The 18,826-nt window shown below is 53.8% G+C and overlaps 1 protein-coding gene across 2 annotated transcripts; it reads left to right on the forward strand.

Annotated features, from left to right (window-relative positions):
- The first annotated feature begins 562 nt into the window (after nt 1-562).
- LOC119513754 (hydroperoxide isomerase ALOXE3) lies at nt 563-18,820 on the forward strand. 2 transcript variants are annotated; one of them, XM_037809191.1, is made up of 15 exons: nt 563-724; nt 1,226-1,430; nt 2,504-2,585; nt 3,133-3,252; nt 3,515-3,640; nt 5,955-6,058; nt 6,541-6,713; nt 7,490-7,633; nt 7,722-7,925; nt 8,018-8,104; nt 8,613-8,782; nt 9,323-9,444; nt 13,715-13,815; nt 14,355-14,525; nt 18,126-18,820. In XM_037809191.1, the coding sequence occupies exons 1-15, from the start codon at nt 578-580 to the stop codon at nt 18,303-18,305; spliced, it is 2,136 nt and encodes a 711-aa protein (XP_037665119.1). In that variant the 5' UTR covers nt 563-577; the 3' UTR covers nt 18,306-18,820. The 2 variants fall into 2 exon arrangements, with proteins under 2 accessions (XP_037665119.1, XP_037665118.1); XM_037809190.1 differs by having other exon boundaries at nt 578-724; nt 3,518-3,640.
- Nucleotides 18,821-18,826: the final 6 nt, after the last annotated feature.

An 18,826-nucleotide genomic window follows, 5' to 3' on the forward strand; every position in this document is an offset into this window, starting at 1 on the left:
GAGGCCCGTGTGGCTCACCTGGGTGTGATGTGAGCACGTGTGGTTTGGGGCCGAGTGTGGACTGATTCACACGTGTGATTCACATGTAGGAATGCAGGTGCCCTGGGCTCAGTTCTGCCTGGGAGAGAGGAGGAAGGGGTCTTGGGGGAAGTTGGGGGCCCCAGGGCGTCAGTCGATCCCTGCCCAGGGGAGAGCAGCGCCCCAATCACACAGGCATCCCCTACTTTGCTTCCATCTCGGCATCTCGTCCCTCCCTCCCCAGCGGGACCCAGGCTCCTGATAGCCATCTGGGTGTGCCCTGTCCTGCCAGGCGGCGAGACCGGCTGTGCCAGAGCCAAGCAAACAAGTATCCAGGCTCCAGACTGTGGGCGGGAGAGGGAGCGAGCCTGGGCCAACGGCTGAGAGCCAGGACAGAGGCCGGGAGTTTGGGAGAGAGAGTGCCCAGGAGCACCCGCGAGAAAGCGGGGCCCTTGGTCAAGCCCACCTTGCCCCCGGCCCTGCACCCAGTCGCCCAGCGGCCCCGCCCAGCCTGCCGCTCCCCTCCTCCGGGCCAGCTGCTGCCCCCCTCCCGCCCGCCATGGCCGTGTACCGCGTGTGTGTGACCACTGGCCCCTACCTGAAGGCTGGCACCCTGGACAACATCTCTGTCACACTGGTGGGCACGTGCGGTGAGAGCCCCAAGCAGCTGCTGGATCGTGTGGGCAGGGACTTCGCCCCTGGAGCAGTGAGTACAGAGGAAGGAGGGAGGGGGTCCCCGGGGTGGGAGGCAGAACTCAGGAGATGGGTCCTGAGCTGGTCACCACCCCTGTTCCAGTCCCTGCCTTCCTAGGCTGCAGAAGGAGCACCGAGTCAGGAGACCCCCTAATTGGCAGTGGGCATGGTGCCAGGGGAGTCCCCTCTCGGGGCCCCTGTTTCCTCTTCTTTGGAGGGGACTGTGCCTGCTTTTGCCGCCCCCCAGGATTGTTTGCTGGTGGCCTATACAAGCGTGTCTAGCCCGCCAAGGAGGCTGGTGAGACCCAGCGCCCGCTCTGCTCACACAGGGCTCCCTGGCTGCTTCCGTCTGGATGAAGGGGTGCCTTTTTCTAATTCCTACAAAGGCGCTCTCTGGGTCAGGGGCGGCTGGCTTACACTGGATGCTGGAACAGGTGGGGGTGCACCTTGCAAGGTGCCAGGGTGGCCCGGCAGCTCCCTGCCTCTCACCTGCTTGCTCCCTTGGCCCCCTCAGGTGCAGAAGTACAAGGTGCGCTGCTCAGCGGACCTGGGCGAGCTGGTGCTGCTTCGGCTGCACAAGGAGCGCTACGCTTTCTTCCCCAAAGACTCCTGGTACTGCAGCCGCGTCTGTGTCACTGCCCCCGATGGAACCGTTTCCCAGTTCCCCTGCTACCAGTGGATTGAGGGGTTCTGCACGGTGGAGCTGCGGCCAGGAACAGGTGGGCCAGGGGCAGAGGCAGGGGCAGGGCTGGGCTGCGGGAAGGCATCTGTCCGGATTAGGAGTGGGGTCTCCCAGAACCAGGGGGGTGGGGAGTAGGCTTGGGGTTAGGGTAGCTGGAACTCTGGGCTCCCAAGTAAGTGCTTTCGGAAAAAAGGGAGCCCCTAAACCCCTGAAATGCAGCATTGCCCTTCTAGGGATATGTCTATATGCACACTCATATAGACAAACACACAGTCACATGTACTCACCCACACATATACACAGAGACACATGTGGGCTCACACACTTATAGACACACACACACACACACACACACAACAAAGCAGCTTGCTTTCCACCGCCTCCTTCTGCACGTCCCCAAAGTTGAGTCTTCTGCAAACTGAGTAACTGGATTTCAGCATGCAAGGAAGCTTGAATGTTTAGAGACTTTAGCCGGATTACCTAGCTTTTCCAGTGTAGTTGAAGTCCCCACAAGGTGCTGCAGGGTCCCTTGTCGAATTTGTAGGGCCTTTCAAGCGTGCTGGGCTTGAGCCCTTCAGGTCCCTTCCATCTCTGGGCTCCCATATTTCCTGAGCTGTTGGACCCAGAGAGGAAACACGAGGGCTGGCCCAAGTGTGGAGATGAGTCTAAGGGAAGCGAGATGGATCTTCTAGGCCAAGGTGAGGCGAGTCAACCTTACCTTTGGCCCACAGTGAGCTCTTCACAGACCTCACTATGAACCCCCTCTATCATCGTGTCACATCCACCCATCACATCACAAAATACATGTGTTCATCAGTCATTTCCAAGTGCATCTTATATGCTGGGTACCAGGGAATACAAGAATGAATACAATGTGACTTCTGCCCTCCAGGAGTTTACAGTCTGGAAAGGAGACTAACATGCAAACAATTAAGAAGATTGTGATAATTTGGGGGCAGGGTCCTCCGACTCCCTAGACTGTAGAGAACAGTGGGGCATCTATTGAGGCTGTGGGATTGGGTTCCAGGGTCAGGAGTTCAGGGAAGGTTTGCTGGAGGAGATGTTGTTTGAAAAGACACTTCTATGATGAGTAATTTTCATTCTCCGCAGCAAGAACCATTTGTCAGGACTCCCTTCCCCTCCTCCTGGATCACAGGAAACGCGAACTGCAGGCCCGCCAGCAATGCTACCGGTGAGGGCGGCCAGTTGGCTTCTTTCCCCATCCGGGTTCTGACCCAGGGCCTTAGTCAGATTGTTACTAACTGTGACCTTGGTTCCAATCTTGTGGACCCAACTCTGATTAGGACCTTCACTGAAACCCACTCCCAATCTAGTCCTGGCCTTGAGTTCAACCTGGAATATCAGGATCAATGGTTGTCCCAATACCACCAACGAACCCATATCCAACCCCCAACCGCCCTACGTGTAACCCAGACCCCAATATCAGAAAGGACTCCAGTGTCAACCATGAGCCCAACCCATCTCAGCCTCTCCTCAGCCTCACCCCCAGACTGGCCTTAATCTTCCTCCCAACCCAACCCCATTCCAAACCAGTCTGGATATAGCATCATCCTCAACTCCTGCCTTGGTCTGACATCCCAGTGCCTTCGTGGAAGAAATGCCAGTTCCTTGTCACCTGCCCAGAAAGTGGGTGGTTTGCTGGGAGTTTTCATTTGAAGTCATGTCTTTAAAAGCTAAGGCCCCTGTCTATCCTAAGCGTGACCCCTTTCCCCTGGAAGCTGGAAGGTCTATGCCCCCGGCTTCCCCCGTATGGTGGACGTCAGCAGCTTTGAGGAGATGGAGTCAGATGGGAAATTTGCCTTGACCAAGACAATGCCTTGTGCAGACCAGGGTGAGAGGTGAGGACCAAGCTGGGCTGGAGGTGGCAGGGAGGGAGGGTGTGTTGGGAGGAGGCGGGGCCTCTAACAAGTGCAGTTTATTTGAGAGCTAGGAGTGGCACGGGCTGGGGGTGGCCCCGAGGGGCTGGGCAGAGGGGCCAACGGAGAGGAGCCAGAGGGAGGGACACCTGGGGACGTCACGGGCAGCACAGAGGGGGGAATTAAGGGAGGGGGCTGCAGGCCCCTCTGACGGGTGTCCATCTTCTGCTTCCCCCACCCCCAGCAGAGGGAATCGGTACCTGCCAGGCTTCCCCATGAAAATTGACATCCCGTCCCTGCTGCACATGGAGCCCAATATTCGCTACTCGGCCACCAAGACCACCTCGCTGCTCTTCAACGCCATCCCCGCGTGAGGACCCTGCCCTCGGACCCTGCCCCGGGCTACCCAGCTCTCACCCCTGCCCCTCAGTCTCCCCCTTCTCTGTCCCCCAGCCTCCCCCTCTCTCTGCTCTCTGTCCCCCCCGCCGTGTCTCTCTACTTAGGCTCCCCCAATCTCTATCTCCCCACCAACTCCTCTCAGCTGCTTACTCACCCCTTCTCTTTCCATTCCTCAAGCCAATTAAACCAAAGCACATTGATTGAGCACCTACTGTGTGCAGGGGACAGGCTCTGGCCCTATCAGGGAAAGGCAGCGTGCCGGGCCCTATAGCTTGAAGGATGTGGAGTCAGGCCTCCTTAAGTTCAAATCTCAGAACCAACACTTTCTAGCTGTGTGACTCGGTTTTCCCTTACCCTCTCAACAGCATCCTCATTTGTAAAGTGACAATAATATTAATACCTACCTTCTAGGTTTAGGGGTGAATTAAATGAGATAATGCCTGGCACAAAACAACCTCTCAATGGATGTCACTTAGTAGGCTTAGGATATCATCTTCATCAGGGAGGAATTCACAGCATCACTAGGGAGACTGGCCCACAGTTGACCAGCAGTTGGAGGGTTCACCAGCAGCTCGAGTCAATAGCTGAGGCTCTAAGGTTTATTGGCTCCAGATAAGGGGAGGCCAGGAGGTATCTCCTGGGGGGAGAGAGGTAGGTTGAGGCAGCCTTCCGGGGTGGGAGAGGAGAAGAGGTGAGGGGAGCGTGGGTGGGTGGGGGGTGAGCCAAGCTGGTTTGGGGAGGCGGGCAGAAGCTTCAGCTGGCCACATGTCCAGCAGCTGCCCACGGAGGCCCAGGGTGGCCCACATAAGGAGCTAGGGACTCATTTTCTGTGCCCAGAGGGATTCTTTTGGAGAAGGACTGATGGCCAAGCTGCAGAGGTGTGGGGTGCTTGGGAGTTCTGGAATGGGCTGGAGGCAGCCAAAGGGAGCTCCGGCTTCAGGATAGGAACTCACTGAGAGGCCCTGGCAATGCAGACCAAAGGTGCAGCTAAGTGAGTGATCAGAGGTGGGCCCAGGAGACATGGGGGCAGCCAGCACGGAGCCCAGAGAAGGGTCACTGCAGACAGACTTGTGGGAAGAGGGAGCTGGCATTTGGCAGAAGTTGAGGCATCTGTGGAGAGGAGGGGGTGGTGGCCGGGTTTGCATATGGGGTGACCACAGGGTGTCCCAAAGGACGTTTGTGGCAGGCCTTTGGAAGAGGAAGGCCTTTCTGTTTCCTTCTCTCTCCTTCTTCTCAGCCTCTGTTCCCCTGATGGCGCTCCCTCCTGGTTTTTCCCATTTCACGGGGCTTGCTTGGGCAAGCTCTCAACAGGTGTCTGTGGAACGAGGGAGTGAGTGGCTTAGTGAGCGAAGGTGTCCCTGGGACTGTCAGATTGTCACTCGCCCCCCTCACCAACCTTCCCCAGATGCCCAGCTTCTCCGTGGCACATCTGCATCTTTACACAGCCTACCTTGTTGGCCAGCTACCACAAAACAACCCTGCTTTTTTTGTCCCCTACCCTTTCATTTGATTACACACCCATTTAACGAGCGATTATTACCATTTGGGTGTGTTGGGGCCTACAGGCATTGCCTTAGGGAGCTCATCGCGTAATGGGGGGCACTGGGTGGGATGCAAGTGTGCTGGGTTTATAATGTAATGCAGGGATTGATGAGTGTTTGGGGAAGGAGACACACAAGGTGTTTGTATAGTGGTGGTTGTGGCGAGATCAAGAAAGGCTTCAGGAAGGACTCTGCATCCGAGATGAGTCTAGAAGAATAGACAGGCTTTTAGTAGGTAGAGATGTAGCAGACAGCCTTCCTGGGAGGCGCAGCTGGAACAAAGCCCTGGAAGCGATAGCAGACTTAATTTGAAGCATCTTTTTCTGATTATAAAATAATACATGCTCCTTGTAAATAACTCCAACAGCGCACATATCCACAAAATGGAAAGCACACACAATCCCTCAGGTTGGCAGCCCCAGACAGGGTTCAAAGTATGTCTTCGGTTATGTTTGGAGAAAAGGCCTGGGTCGTGGTGGGGGTAAGAGCTGGAATGGTGGGTGGAACCCCCTGGCAGGGCACTTCGTGGGCTAGCCAGGCTCAGCAGAGGCCCACGGCTCAGTGGAAGCTTGGAGAAAGCAGGTTAGACAACCAATGAGGGTGACTTGCCTGACCATGTGGCCAGTAGATACCTCTCCTCTGCGCAGTGACCCTGTCCCTGCAGACCCCTCTGGCTGGGTGCACAGTGTCCCCTGGCAGACCCCAGTCCCCAGGCTCCCACCTTCCCCTCTCCCTCCCCCTCAGGTCCTTGGGCCTGAAGCTTCGAGGGCTGCTGGACCGCAAGGGCTCCTGGAAGAAGCTGGATGACATCCGGAACATCTTCTGGTGCCACAAGACCTTCACTTCAGGTGAGCAGGGCCATATGGGAGATGTCTAACCCTCACTTTAGCCCCTGCTCAGATCCCTTCCTCTCCATCCTGGTGAAGGATGCTCTCCCAGACCTGCCAGGGAGAGTGCTGGGTTTGAGTGGGAAGGGCTACTGGTTTCACTGGTGGGAGGAATAGGGGTATGAGGACACAATGACATTCTGCTTGCCTGGGAGAGGGTCGTGGGTCATTTAGGAAGTCCTGACCCTATCAGTGGCACCTGCCTCTTTCCCTCCCGCCGGCCACCAAGAGTTCTGGGCTCTGGGTTCAAATCCCTGCTCTGCCAATTAACAGGACAGGTCACTCCATTTCGCTGACCCACAGTGTTAACTGGAGATATAATTATACCTAGTCACAAGGTGAGTAGGTGGAAAACCCAAGCCATGGTGATGAGCAAAGGGCCGGCAGGAGCAGCATCTGGGGAGGTCATTTCTAGATCAGTTAGCCCCTCCCTTGCCCCCCAGAGTACGTCACAGAGCACTGGTGTGAGGACCACTTCTTCGGGTACCAGTACCTGAACGGCGTCAACCCTGTCATGCTTCATTGCATCTCCAGCTTGCCCAGCAAGCTGCCCATCACCAATGACATGGTGGCCCCTTTGCTGGGACCGGCCACCTGCCTGCAGACAGAGCTACAGGTGGGTGAGCTGGAGGTGGGCCTGGGAGGAGGGAGGTGGGTGAGTTGCTGTTACAGACAAGGGATGTGAAGGGAGGGTGGGGGGCGGTGGCCTGGGCAGCCCGGGCCCTGCACCTTTTTAAGTAGAGCAGATATGGAGGTGGGACAGTTGAGGCTTGGAAAGATTTGGGGCCTCCAATGATGCCTGGTTAAGTGGTATGAGTGAGCTGGGAGGAGGAGGCCTTGCCCCTCTTCTGGGGCCTCCAAGAACCTGGCTGCTTTAGAACCAGCCCAGGACGGGGCATCCGACACGACAGGAAGAATCAGGGAGGACGGGGGTGGGGGGATGGGGCGGGCTTTTGAGGGCCTGGAGAAAGATGATGACCCAGCCATTCCGGGACAGCCAAACCCTAGGGCCTCCTCCAGAAGATTGGAGAGGTGGTTGCTTAATTCTTAGTGTTGATTTTGCTGTTGTTGGACATTCGGAGACTCAGTCTCAGGCAGGGATGCCATCTGAGTTTTTGGAGAGTGGGAAGGAGCAGGTATGGTGGGGGGTGGGGCGGGGAGAGGGAGGACGCCGGGTTGTCCAAGCATGGAGGGCAGGTGGGAGATGCACGGCGAGGGAACCAGCAGGACCTCATTCCGGACGTTCTGGGAAGGTGGGGCACCCGGCCTTGGCCATTAGCGCAGGCACCAAGAGTGACTGAGGCCCGAGGTGGGGCGGGGAGTGCAGAGAACCCGGAGGGAAGGGGACGGCGGGCAAGGAGGGCACTCTAAGCGTCCGTGCGCCTTCTCCAGAGGGGGAACATCTTCCTTGCGGACTACTGGATCCTGGCAGAGGCCCCTGTCCACTGCCTGAACGGACGGCAGCAGTACGTGGCCGCCCCGCTCTGCCTGTTGTGGCTCAACCCCCAGGGGGCCCTGGTGCCCTTGGCCATCCAGGTGAGCCTGGGGCGGGGCCTCCGGGGCGGGGCCTCCGGGCCCTACTGGCAGCCTTCGGCCCCACCCCCTTACTGCTCTTGCGACGCAGCTCAGCCAGACCCCCGGGCCCGACAGCCCCATCTTCCTGCCCACGGACTCCGCCTGGGACTGGTTGCTGGCCAAGACGTGGGTGCGCAACGCTGAGTTTCTGGTGCACGAGAACAACACGCACTTTCTGTGCACGCACTTGCTGTGCGAGGCCTTCGCCATGGCCACGCTGCGTCAGCTGCCCCTCTGCCATCCCATCTACAAGGTCCGGGCGACCCTGGGGCGGGGCTGGGGGAGCGGGGCCTTGGGGGCTTTCCGCCCTGACCTTTGGCTCCGGTGACTTCTACCCGCTCGCAGCTGCTGCTCCCCCACACGCGCTACACGCTGCAGGTGAACACCATCGCCAGGGCCACGCTGCTCAACCCTGAGGGCCTCGTGGACAAGGTGCGGCCTGAGGCACCGCCTCCTTGGGCGCTTTGCCCCGCCCCTGTCGGGCAACGGGATCCTCAGACCCCTGCAGGCCCCGCCCCCAGTGCCCTTGCTCCGCCCCCAAACCCATGCCACAGTCCCCGGCAGCGCCCCCGAAAGCCCCGCCCCTCTCCAGAGGTCTCCTGCTCGCCCCGCCCACCAGCCCTGGCCCCGCCCACCAATGCCACCCCTGGATCCCACCCCTGAGGCCGAGGCTCCGCGTGCTCCCCCAGGTGGGCAGGGCCACCCCCGCCCGCACACAGCGCCCCGCTGGCCCCGCCGAGCCCGGCTCTCCCCTCCTCGGCTTTCACGTCATTCTGTTCGTTACCACGGAGCTCAGGATCACCTCCAGGCGGCCACCTGTGGCCTCTGCGGGCTGTTTGGCTGGTGGTCGTGGGCGAGTCCCTCCGGGGCCCTTCTGGTGCCCAGGCCCCGGGGGCGGAGGTCGGGCGGGTCTGGGCGCCGAGCTGTGCTGTGTCCTCAGGTCACGTCCATCGGGAGGCGCGGCCTCCTGTACCTCATGAGCACGGGCCTGGCCCACTTCACCTACACCAACTTCTGCCTCCCGGACAGCCTGCGGGCCCGCGGCGTCCTGGCCATCCCCAACTACCACTACCGCGACGACGGCCTGAGGATCTGGGCGGCCATCGAGAGGTGCGGGGCCTGGGACCCGGCAGCCCCGCGGGCCCCACCAGGGACAGTGAGGACGCTTGTGCCCACCCAGGCTGGATGCTTGGGGCTGGGGGCTTCCAGGCCGGGGTTCTCGGGCCCCAGCGTGGGGCATCCCCGGGGGTGAGAGATGGGATTAGGGTCCCTTGTGAAATGGCAGGTTGCTGTGGGCTGGCAGGGGCTGGGCTGTGTGTGAGTACAGTGGAGGAAGGGGGTCTGGTGTGCAGAGAAGTCAGAGTAGCAGGGCTGGGGGTGGGGTGGGGGTAGGATGGGAGAGTGGGAGTGGCGGTTCTTGGCAAGCACATCTTCCTTCTTCCTGGGTGCTGAATGGGGAGGGGGACTCTGTTTGGTGTACTGTCCCCCTATGTGGGAAATAGGCCCTGAGCACCCCTGACTCAGGAGTGGGGTGGGCCTCAAGGGGCTCTGGCCATTGGCCTCTCCCCAGCCTGGGCTGGCACGGGGCCTTGATCTGGCCGGGCCTGAGCTGGGGATCACCTCAGTGGCAATGACACCTCTTTCCTGCAGCTTCGTCTCAGAAATCGTGGGCTACTATTACCCCAGTAATGCATCTGTGCAGCAGGATTCGGAACTGCAGGCTTGGGTTGGCGAGATTTTTGCTCAGGCGTTCCTGGGCCGGGAGAGCTCAGGTATCACCATCCCAACCCCACACCACAGGTACTTGATGATTCCATGCTGACCCTGGCCCCACCATGCATCAGCATTTATTTATCGACCAGCCTTTGAATATATTCTATCATCTTCCCCAATTAACAAATGAGGAAATAGGCACAGAGAAGGCTGCAGAGATAATAAGTAGCAGGCACAGGATTTGGAGCCAGCTCCCACGGTCTGCAAAGCCCTTGTTTTTAACCACTACACTATGCTCCTCGGGTCCCTCCTTGACCTTTACTGGGGTCCATCCATTCTCTCTGCTAGCTGAGCTCACTAGATGTGCCCACATCATGCAGCAGGGGCCATCTCTGGCCTCAAACCTCTGAAGTACACAGAGGATTCCGGAACCTTCTGTCATACCCTCTCGTGCCTGTCCTGCCAGGTGGCTCCTCCAGCCACCAACCTCTCTCCACTTCCTTTGACTGCAAACCACTTCGTGGGGTGGGTTGGTCCTATTTCTGCCTGATTCCTCTTTATTTGTTCCTGTCACCCAAGCCTACCCCTCCCCTCCCTCCTGTCGCTGCCTGAGAGCCCTCTGAGACCCACCCCCACTTGGCCGCCTTTCCTTAACCTCAGGGCCAAGCAGATACCCCAGGCCCCTCTCCCTGCTTGAAAGTCTCCCCCAGTACCAGGGAAGGGGTGTTGTTGTGAACCTCCCACTCCTTCTTGTGTCCCCTGCCATCTCCCCATCCCAGCTGTTGGTTTGTCCTGGGCTTCTGCCTCCCCTCTCTATCCTTCCCTAATGGAATGATCCTTTCTCCTCCTTCTGCTTTGTAGCTGATTTCCAGACTTGGGACTCCCCCAGACCCCTGTCCCCATTCCCTGGCAGCCTTCTTAGCTGTCCCACTGTCACTCTTAATACCAGCACATGAGAACGACAAGCTGTCCCTCCACAGAAAACGGTGGCCTCTCAGGTCTTCAGAGCATGCTTACCTAGTTCCACTATATTATGTTCCACTAGTACCAAAATCCTACAAGAGGCCTCTATACCTGGGGGTTGTGGAAGAAAAGGAAAAGCAGAAAGTAGCACAATTGTCCATCCTCCAGTTGTCCCAGCCTTGGCCTCGCTTGGAAGGCTGTCACTGCCTGGCCTTCTCTCAGCAGGGGGACGTGGCCATCAGGTGCCTTAGTGCTTCTGGTGCCTCCAGGGGACTTCCTCCTGGGGGAGACCCAGGGAGTAGGAGGTCTCTGGTCATCTCCAAGCAGAATGAACTTGACCCCAGCTGGGCTCTCAGGTTTTTTTTTTTTAAATTTCAAACTCAGAAAAGTAGAGTGTGGTGTGACAAAAACCCATTTACCCATCATTCAGATGCAACAGTTGCCAAACATTTTGCCATATTTGATTAATCTGTTGCTTTTTTTTTCCTTGCTGAAGCCTTTAAAGTAAATAACAGCCATCCTGATATTTCATCCCTAATCAATGTGCATCTCGAAAAACAATGTTTTTTTACATAACCACAATACCATTACCAAAATCAAAAATAATCTCCATCATCACCGTCATATGTAGTCCATATTGAAATTTTCCCACTTGTTCCAGTTTCCCTGGCTGATCCTGCTGATTGAGGATACAATCAAGGACCACAAGTACATTTGTTTATTTTGACTCCAGTCTCATTTAATTTAGAACAGCTCTCCCCTCCCCCACTTTTTAAAATCACATGATACAGACTTATTGAAGAGCCGGGGTTCCTGCTGCAGAATGTGTCACCTTCCAAATTTATCTAATTGCTTCCTCATTCATCTTGCATGCTCTGTGTTTTCAGTAAACCGGAAGTTATTTCCAAAGGTTCCACATTTTTGGCAGGAATTCTTCTTGGGTGATGCTGTGTCCTCCATATTGCATCACACTGGGAGATGTGATGTCAGGTTGTCTCACTGCTATTGATGCCAGTAGAGATTTCTGGATTAAGGTGGTGAAACCAGATCTGTGGGATCTTTTCAAGGGGGACCCTCTCCCCAAGCTTCCCAAACCTTCAGTTAATCAGAAGTAGTCTTGTTCCTGACTGCTCCCCACTACAGAGAACCTAATCCTTGTTGGCTCAACTCTCCTATTTTACTTTCTTAAATTTGTCTCTGATTAACACATCAGAACATTCTTTAGGTTGACAAACAGTCCTTCTGACCTGTGCAGCCTTTTTCTGGATTCACGTGTTTTAGGGCAAAGCACAGTCATCAATAAACCCCAGTCAGTAAGACTTTACAATATAAGGTACTGAAAAATTCCTGTAGATAGTCTGACCCCTGCTTTAATTTTTTATTCCCAGCCCCTAAGTTTGGACAACCAAGCACAGAAAGAACATTCAGAAAATTCTCACCTGCTCCCCGGCAGACCCCTGGCCCTCCCTCCCCACCCCCAATCTCTCCAGTCATCTGGACTCCAAGCCCTGGAGCCACTTTTGACTCATGTTCTGATGTCCATCTTCCTCTCTCCCTAAATCCAGTTGGGTGGCTAATCCCTGTTGTCCCTATAGTTTCCCATGCCCTGCTCCTAGTCCCAGTCCTCCTCATGCCACTCCTGCACTGTCGCAGTTGCTTCCCAACACGTCCCTCTTCTCCCAGCCTCTCACTTCTTGCCTCCCAAGCCCGTGGGGCCGCACCTGTCATCCTGGACAGGAGTGCCCAGAAGCCACATGGGTCTGCTCGCTGCCTCGGCTTGCAGCCCTCCCTGCCCCTCACCTTGTTTATCTGCAATTTCTCCCCACTCCAGCTTCTCTCTCTCTCCTTCTTTCAACCAATAATGACTGGATTCTTCATATTTATTAAGTATTATTCTAGGGGCTGGGGCTCAGGAGTGAACACAACATTGAGCCTAACATTCTTGTGGGGAGAGACAGAAAACAAACACGCCAGGCAGTTATGGTACTAAGGAGAAAAGTGAAACAGCATCAGGGGATACAGCGTGCTGAGGGAGGGGGTTATTTCAGTTGGAGTGGTCTCCTCGAGGAGGTGACTTTTGAGGAGAGATCCAAAGGAAGCCGAAGGACGCGAGGGAGCGAGTCTTCTAGATAGTTGGGGTCAGAGCATACAGGCAGAGGGACGGTAAGTGCAAAGGCCCTGGGGTGGGAGCGTGTTTGGCACATGTGAGGAACATCAGGACGCCCTGTGTGGCTGGAGGGGAGTAAGTGAGAGGAAGAAAGGGAAGGAAGTAGCTGAAGTCAGAGAAGGAATGACAGTAGGGCTGCAGCAGGGTGAGAGGGATGGAAAGCCATAGAGGGTTTTGAGCCAGGGGATGACATCTGATTTACGATTTGACAGGATCACTCTGGCTTCTCTGTGAAGAACAGGCTGGGGGGAGGGGGGAGAGGGGAGCAGTGTGGAAGCAGATGGAAGGTGGAAGCAGGAGAAAGATGCTAGGGATTGGGGGGTAGAGAAAAGTGGACAGGTTCAGGGAGATGGGGGAGGGGGGATCAATTATTTGTTTTTGCAGAATGTTAAATTTGAGATACTGGCAGACAGGATACTGCTTACCATGTGGAGGTGTCAGGTAAGTAGCTGCGGGTCTGAATCAAGAGTTCAGGGACCAGATGGAGCTGGAGATGCGAATTTGGGGGTTGCCATGGGCTAGGATGAGATCAGTGAGGGACAGAGAGGAGGGCCCTCTTCTTCCAGCCTCTAGAAACACCTTCCTCTGGCATCTTTTTTTTCCATCCAAAACTAGCCCATCCTTCAACCCAGATGGACCCCTTCTCTTCCTCCAGGAAGGACTCCCTAACCACTTTATCCCCGGTGCCCATTTCTGCCCCACCTGCCCTCACTTTAAAGAGCCAAGCTGTGACCTCAGATGCTGTCCCCTGCCTCTGCCACTGGGCACTCATGAGCAACACACTTTGCAGTCATCTGTCTCTACCACTAAGCCCAGCAGGGATGATCCACTATTGGGTGCTTGGACACAGAATTAAGTACTCATATGTGCTGCAGACAGAAGTGCCTTGGCGGTCAGGGAGAGGCAGCTGGGCTATGGGCCTGAATCTGGTTTCCCCCATTGTGGGCCCTGCTGGCCTGGCATTCTCTGGTCCCATCCCAGCACCCAGCTCCTATCTGACCCTCCTTCAGAGATCACGGACCTTGAAGACAACAATCCCTAACCTCAGCCCAACCCTAACCCTAATCTAAAGACAGTGACGGCCAAACGTCCAGCTCTTACCTCCTTGCTCTCCCCATGAGGGGAGCCCCAGCCCTGACCTGCCTCTAGGAATCCCATCCCTTCCATGCACACCCTGTCCCCTCCCTCCCCACACCCAGGCTTCCCAAGCCGGCTGTGCACCCCAGGAGAGCTGGTGAAGTTCCTCACTGCGATCATCTTTAACTGCTCCGCCCAGCACGCTGCCGTCAACAGTGGGCAGGTGAGACAGCAGAGGGCAGGCCTGGGGGCATGGGGACACTGGAGGCCAGGGTTTGGGTTGAGAGCTGGGTGGGTCAGGGTTGAGGTGGGTTTATGATCAGCATTGGGGTTGGGGAGGTGACTGGGGTGGAGCTGGGTCTGAGGTCGTAATGGCAACTCAAGTTAGTGTTATGTTGGGAGTGGAATTTATGGGCTCCTATTAGGGTTGGGACCTGGCCAAGTGGAGTATTGGGTTGCTCCATGGGGCACACCAGACCAAGGCCCTTTTATAGGGTCATCTCCTCTCTCGGATCCTCTTCCTTCTCTAGTGACTCACATCCCCCTGTCCTGGCCAGGGAGTGGCAGGGGGTGAGCTGGACTCCTGCCCCACTTCTGGCATCTTCCACCCCATATACCTTCTCTCTTCCCTTTCCATGATCCCCTCATTGCTTAATTGCAAGACCTGGGACAGTAGAGGCAAGAGTTAGGCATGGTGAAGAGTGAGTCAGTCCCCCTCCTCCCCAAAGCTGGCTAACCCAACTGGGGCGGGGGTCTCCACAGCATGACTTTGGGGCCTGGATGCCCAATGCCCCATCATCCATGAGGAAGCCCCCACCCCAGACCAAGGGGACCACCACCTTGAAGAGTTACCTAGAAACCCTCCCAGAAGTGAACATCACCTGTAACAACCTTCTCCTCTTCTGGTTGGTCAGCCAAGAGCCCAAGGACCAGGTATGTGTGGGGGTTGGGATGGGGTTTTTCAGGGTCTGGGCAGTGGAGGTGGTGGTGGCTTCTCCAAGGGGGCTTGGGGACCTCCTGTTGGCAGTTATGTTCACTGCTGAGCTGCCTTGGGTTCCCAGTTTCTTCTGATGGTAGTTGATCTCAACAGACATACACTGAAGCAAACACCAGTTTATTGGCTGTGGTACCACTTCCCTCCAACTCACCAGCTCACCCAACCATCCATCCATCCATCCATCCATCCATCCATCACTTATCCATCCAGCAATTCCATTCTTCCATCATCTGTCCATCCAACCATTCCACTCTTCCATTCGTCCAAACATTCAACAAACATTTGTTGGGTATCTCCCATGTGTCAGCCTGGTGCTGGGTACCAGGCATATAAAGTTGAGTGAGACCCAGCTCTTGCCTTCAAGAAGGCCAAGGTCTAGTTAGGGAGGCACATGAAAATGAAACAGCGCACCACAGTGCTGTAGGAATTATTCATGTATGAGTGCCTCCATTCAACACATACTTCCTGAGCATCTGAAGGGTGCCAGACACTGGTGGGCAGTTCTGAACCCTGTCTTTGTGAGCTTATAATCTAGTGATGGAGGTAAGAATGGGGCTGTTTGGACCCTAATCGAGTCTGGGGCAATCAGGGAAGGCTTCTTGGAGGAAGTGACATCTAAACTGAAACCTGTAGGACAAGTAGGAGTTGGGCAGACAAAGGAGAGGCAGGGTTAGTTTCTAGGCAAAGGGAAGGACACGGGCCAAGGAGTGAAGGTGAGAGTGCAGGATGTATTTGTAGGATGGCAAATGGTTCTGTGTGGCAAAATCTCAGGATGGAGAGGAAGGTGTGCTTTTGCCAGGTGCAGTACTCATGCAAAGGGCAATGGGGAGCCACTGAAGAGTTGTAAGCCTGAAGTGACACGGTTAAATTTGCGTTTTAGCAAGGACACACCTGGCTGTGTGGATGGATGGGAGAGGCAGTTTTGGAGGCAGCAAGTACAGAGAGGAGGCTGTTACGTAGTCCAAGCTGGGGATCAGCCCTTTAATCACCATTTACCATCATGTCCACTGACACATTGCGTTATCAGTCATGCCTCGGTCCTATTGGGCTTGCTCACAAGTTCCCTGACGTTACCTGAATATCCTCATTTCTCACGCCTGACCCCATTTGGTGCTAGGAAGATTGCAGATGTTTTATTTTCCTAACAGGTTTCTGGAAAGCCAGGACCCAGTCCCTGGGTCCTGCCCCTTTCTGGTCCCAGCCATCACCTACCAAGGTTTCAGAGTCGTGCATTTCTGTCTTGGAGAGGGGCGGGTAGGCAAGAGGATGTGGAGGGTTTCTTCTTCCTAAGCCAGTGGGAAATTTAACCTGGAAAATTATAGCGACAACAACAAAGATAGCAGCTAGGCATTAAATCAGACACCTTATGTACGGCGTTTTTAAACACAGAAGGGATAAGTAACTATATTTAAATTGCTCAGTACAGGGCCTGGCATATACATGCTCAATAAATAGTAGTTTCATTTTATAGGGGTAAAAACTGAAGTTCAGAGAGACTAAGCAATTTGTCCAGGGTCACACAGCTAGTTAGTAGGCTTTGAACTCAGTCTGTAGCATTTCTATGTTCTACCTTTTTTGATTGCTTACATTATAGTTTTAGAAACTAGAATCAGTCTGATCAGTAAGATATAAAGCTGGTTCTTTGAAAAGGCCAATAAAATAAACAAATCGTGGGGAATTCCAATTGAGAATAGAGAGAGAAAACATAAACACACAACCTCAGGAATAAAAAAATAAGGCACCCAGCCACAATGCAGAGATAAAAAAAATTATAAGAAAACATGAATTATAACTTTATGCAAACAAATTTGAAAATATAGATGAAATGAATAATTTTCTAGGAAAACATAAGCAACCCACACTTAACTCTGGAAGACATGCAAACCATACATAAATGTAAAAGGTTGTAAACGTTCTGATCCCTCTCCCTGCAGAGGGAGAGTCTATGAAACCATCAAGAAACAGGTAATTCCTAAGGCATTCAAACAGCTCCAAAGTATAGAAAAAAGGTGAAGGCTTCCCAAATCATTTTATGGGCTTACAGAACCCCAAGACTGACACTTGGGAGAGGTAATGCAAGAAAGGTGAAGGGTTCAATGTTAAGGTTTCCTGTCCCAACCCAACCACTTATCAGCTAATGTGACTTCAGATATGTAATTTAGCTTCTTGAAGCCTCATTTTTCTTCTCTATATAGATGAAACAATTGATGAAAATACCTGTCTTACAGGGTTGTTTGTTCCAGTTATGCAAAGTGCTAACAACATGTTAGCTGTTATTAAGGACATAATATGATAAACTTGTCATTTAGCTACAACAGTCTTAAAAAATATATTAGCTGTTGCATGCAGACCAGTAGTGAACAGTAAAACAAGAATCCACTGCAACCAAATCTAATTTATTCTAAGAATGAAAGGGATGAAAGGTTGGTTCAACCCTATGAAATATAACAATATAATTCATTACATCAATAAAGAAATATACCGTATAATCATCTCAATGTATGCTGAAAAGGCATCGGATGAATGTGAACGGTCATTACTAATAAAAACTCCCTGTAAAAAGAAACTCCCTTAAGGAGTTGTGTGTGTGTTTTGATAAAAAGCATATTTCAGAAAACAAGACACTATACTTCTGGTGAAACAACAGAAGTCTCTTCATTAAAGCCAGAAACAAGAAAATAATACTCACCATTACTGCTGGTTTTTTTTTTTTTTTTTTTTTTTTTTTTTTTTTTTTTAAACACTGCTCTGGAAGTCTGCACCAATGCAATAAGACAAGAAAAATAATTTTGGAACATCAATATTATTAACAACAGGTATAGTGTAGGAAAACTGTATTTGGATGGAGAGTGTGTGCTGCTAGGAGGCTGGGGTCCATGCATTGTATGGTGAGCTGGTTGTGTGATGTGATCAGGGAGGGAGGGGCAGTCTTGTACTGCCCTAGGATGGCCCTGACTGAAGTTGAAGAATTCAGTGTCATATTTCAGCATATGGTGATGGTGATTGTGTTGGAAAAAAAATTCATTATGGCTGCTGATTGTGAAGATGTTGGTGAAATTGCAGGATAATAGATGCATTCTTGGGTATATTTGATGGAGGGTGTTTGTGTTGATTTCAATTGTTTTATGACTGTGGTTGTGTCCTTTTTTAGTTCAAAGAGTAGTAGATCAGGCACTGGAAGGGGACTTTAAAGTTTTTCAAGTTCACCCCATCCATTTTCAGAGGCAGAAACTGAGTCTCAAGGAGTCAGAGCAATACGCAGAGGGTTACCAGCAGAGGGAGCACTAAAATTAGGTTGGCTGGTTCCCAAGTCCCATTTTGTCCCCTGCATTCTGGGCTTTGGCTGTTGGATGGCTGCTCTGTGTCAGATTGTGTGGAGTAGTGGTTTGGAGTTGAGTTGCGGTTTGAGGGGTTTGTATTTACAATTGCTGTAGCTGGATTGTGCCCTAGAAGCCACTGTGACTGCATTTGTTGGTCCTTCACTGTTCCTCATCCCATCCTGAACACCATCCTGACACCTCACCTGTTTCTCCCAGAGGCCCCTGGGCACCTACCCGGACCAGCACTTCACCGAGGAGGCCCCGCGATGTAGCATCGCCGCCTTCCAGAACCATCTGGCCCAGATCTCACAGGACATCCGGGCACGGAACCAGAACTTGGAGCTGCCCTACCCCTACCTGGACCCTCCCCTCATCGAGAACAGTGTCTCCATCTAACACCTTCTCCCTGCACCCTTGGGAGAAAGGTCGTCCCTGTTCTCATCAGCCTGAACCTTCTCCTCTGTGGACATGTGGCCCTTTCCCTGCCAAGGTGGCTCCAGCATCATATGAACTGTCCCTGCCCTATGAGGAGCCAGCACAGCAGCACCTGGGGCGAGAAGCTGCTGCCTAAAGTCAACACACAACAGGCCCCTCCAGAAGGAAGGAAACCCACTACCCCTTGCCCTAACTGAGCAGCCTCCTGTTCCAGTCTCCTACAGAAGTCTACCTCCTCCTATTGGGACTCCCAGCTTGGATCTTTGAACTCTCCTTCCCAGCCCTCTTCTACCTCAAAGCACCTTCCTTGCCTCTTTGTTCCCCTTTTCCTCTAAGCCTAGAACCAACCAACCCAGCTTTCTTTTCTTGAAAGAGGTTGGAAACTGGGCAAAGAAGTGACTTATGCCCTGGATCTGACATGTGGTCTCCTTTGACCCCAGTATCTTACAGGGGAGAGGAGGAATTGGAGCCCAGCTCACCTG

The sequence above is a fragment of the Choloepus didactylus genome, chromosome 18 (genome assembly GCF_015220235.1).
Source record: "Choloepus didactylus isolate mChoDid1 chromosome 18, mChoDid1.pri, whole genome shotgun sequence".
Taxonomy (NCBI): domain Eukaryota; kingdom Metazoa; phylum Chordata; class Mammalia; order Pilosa; family Megalonychidae; genus Choloepus; species Choloepus didactylus.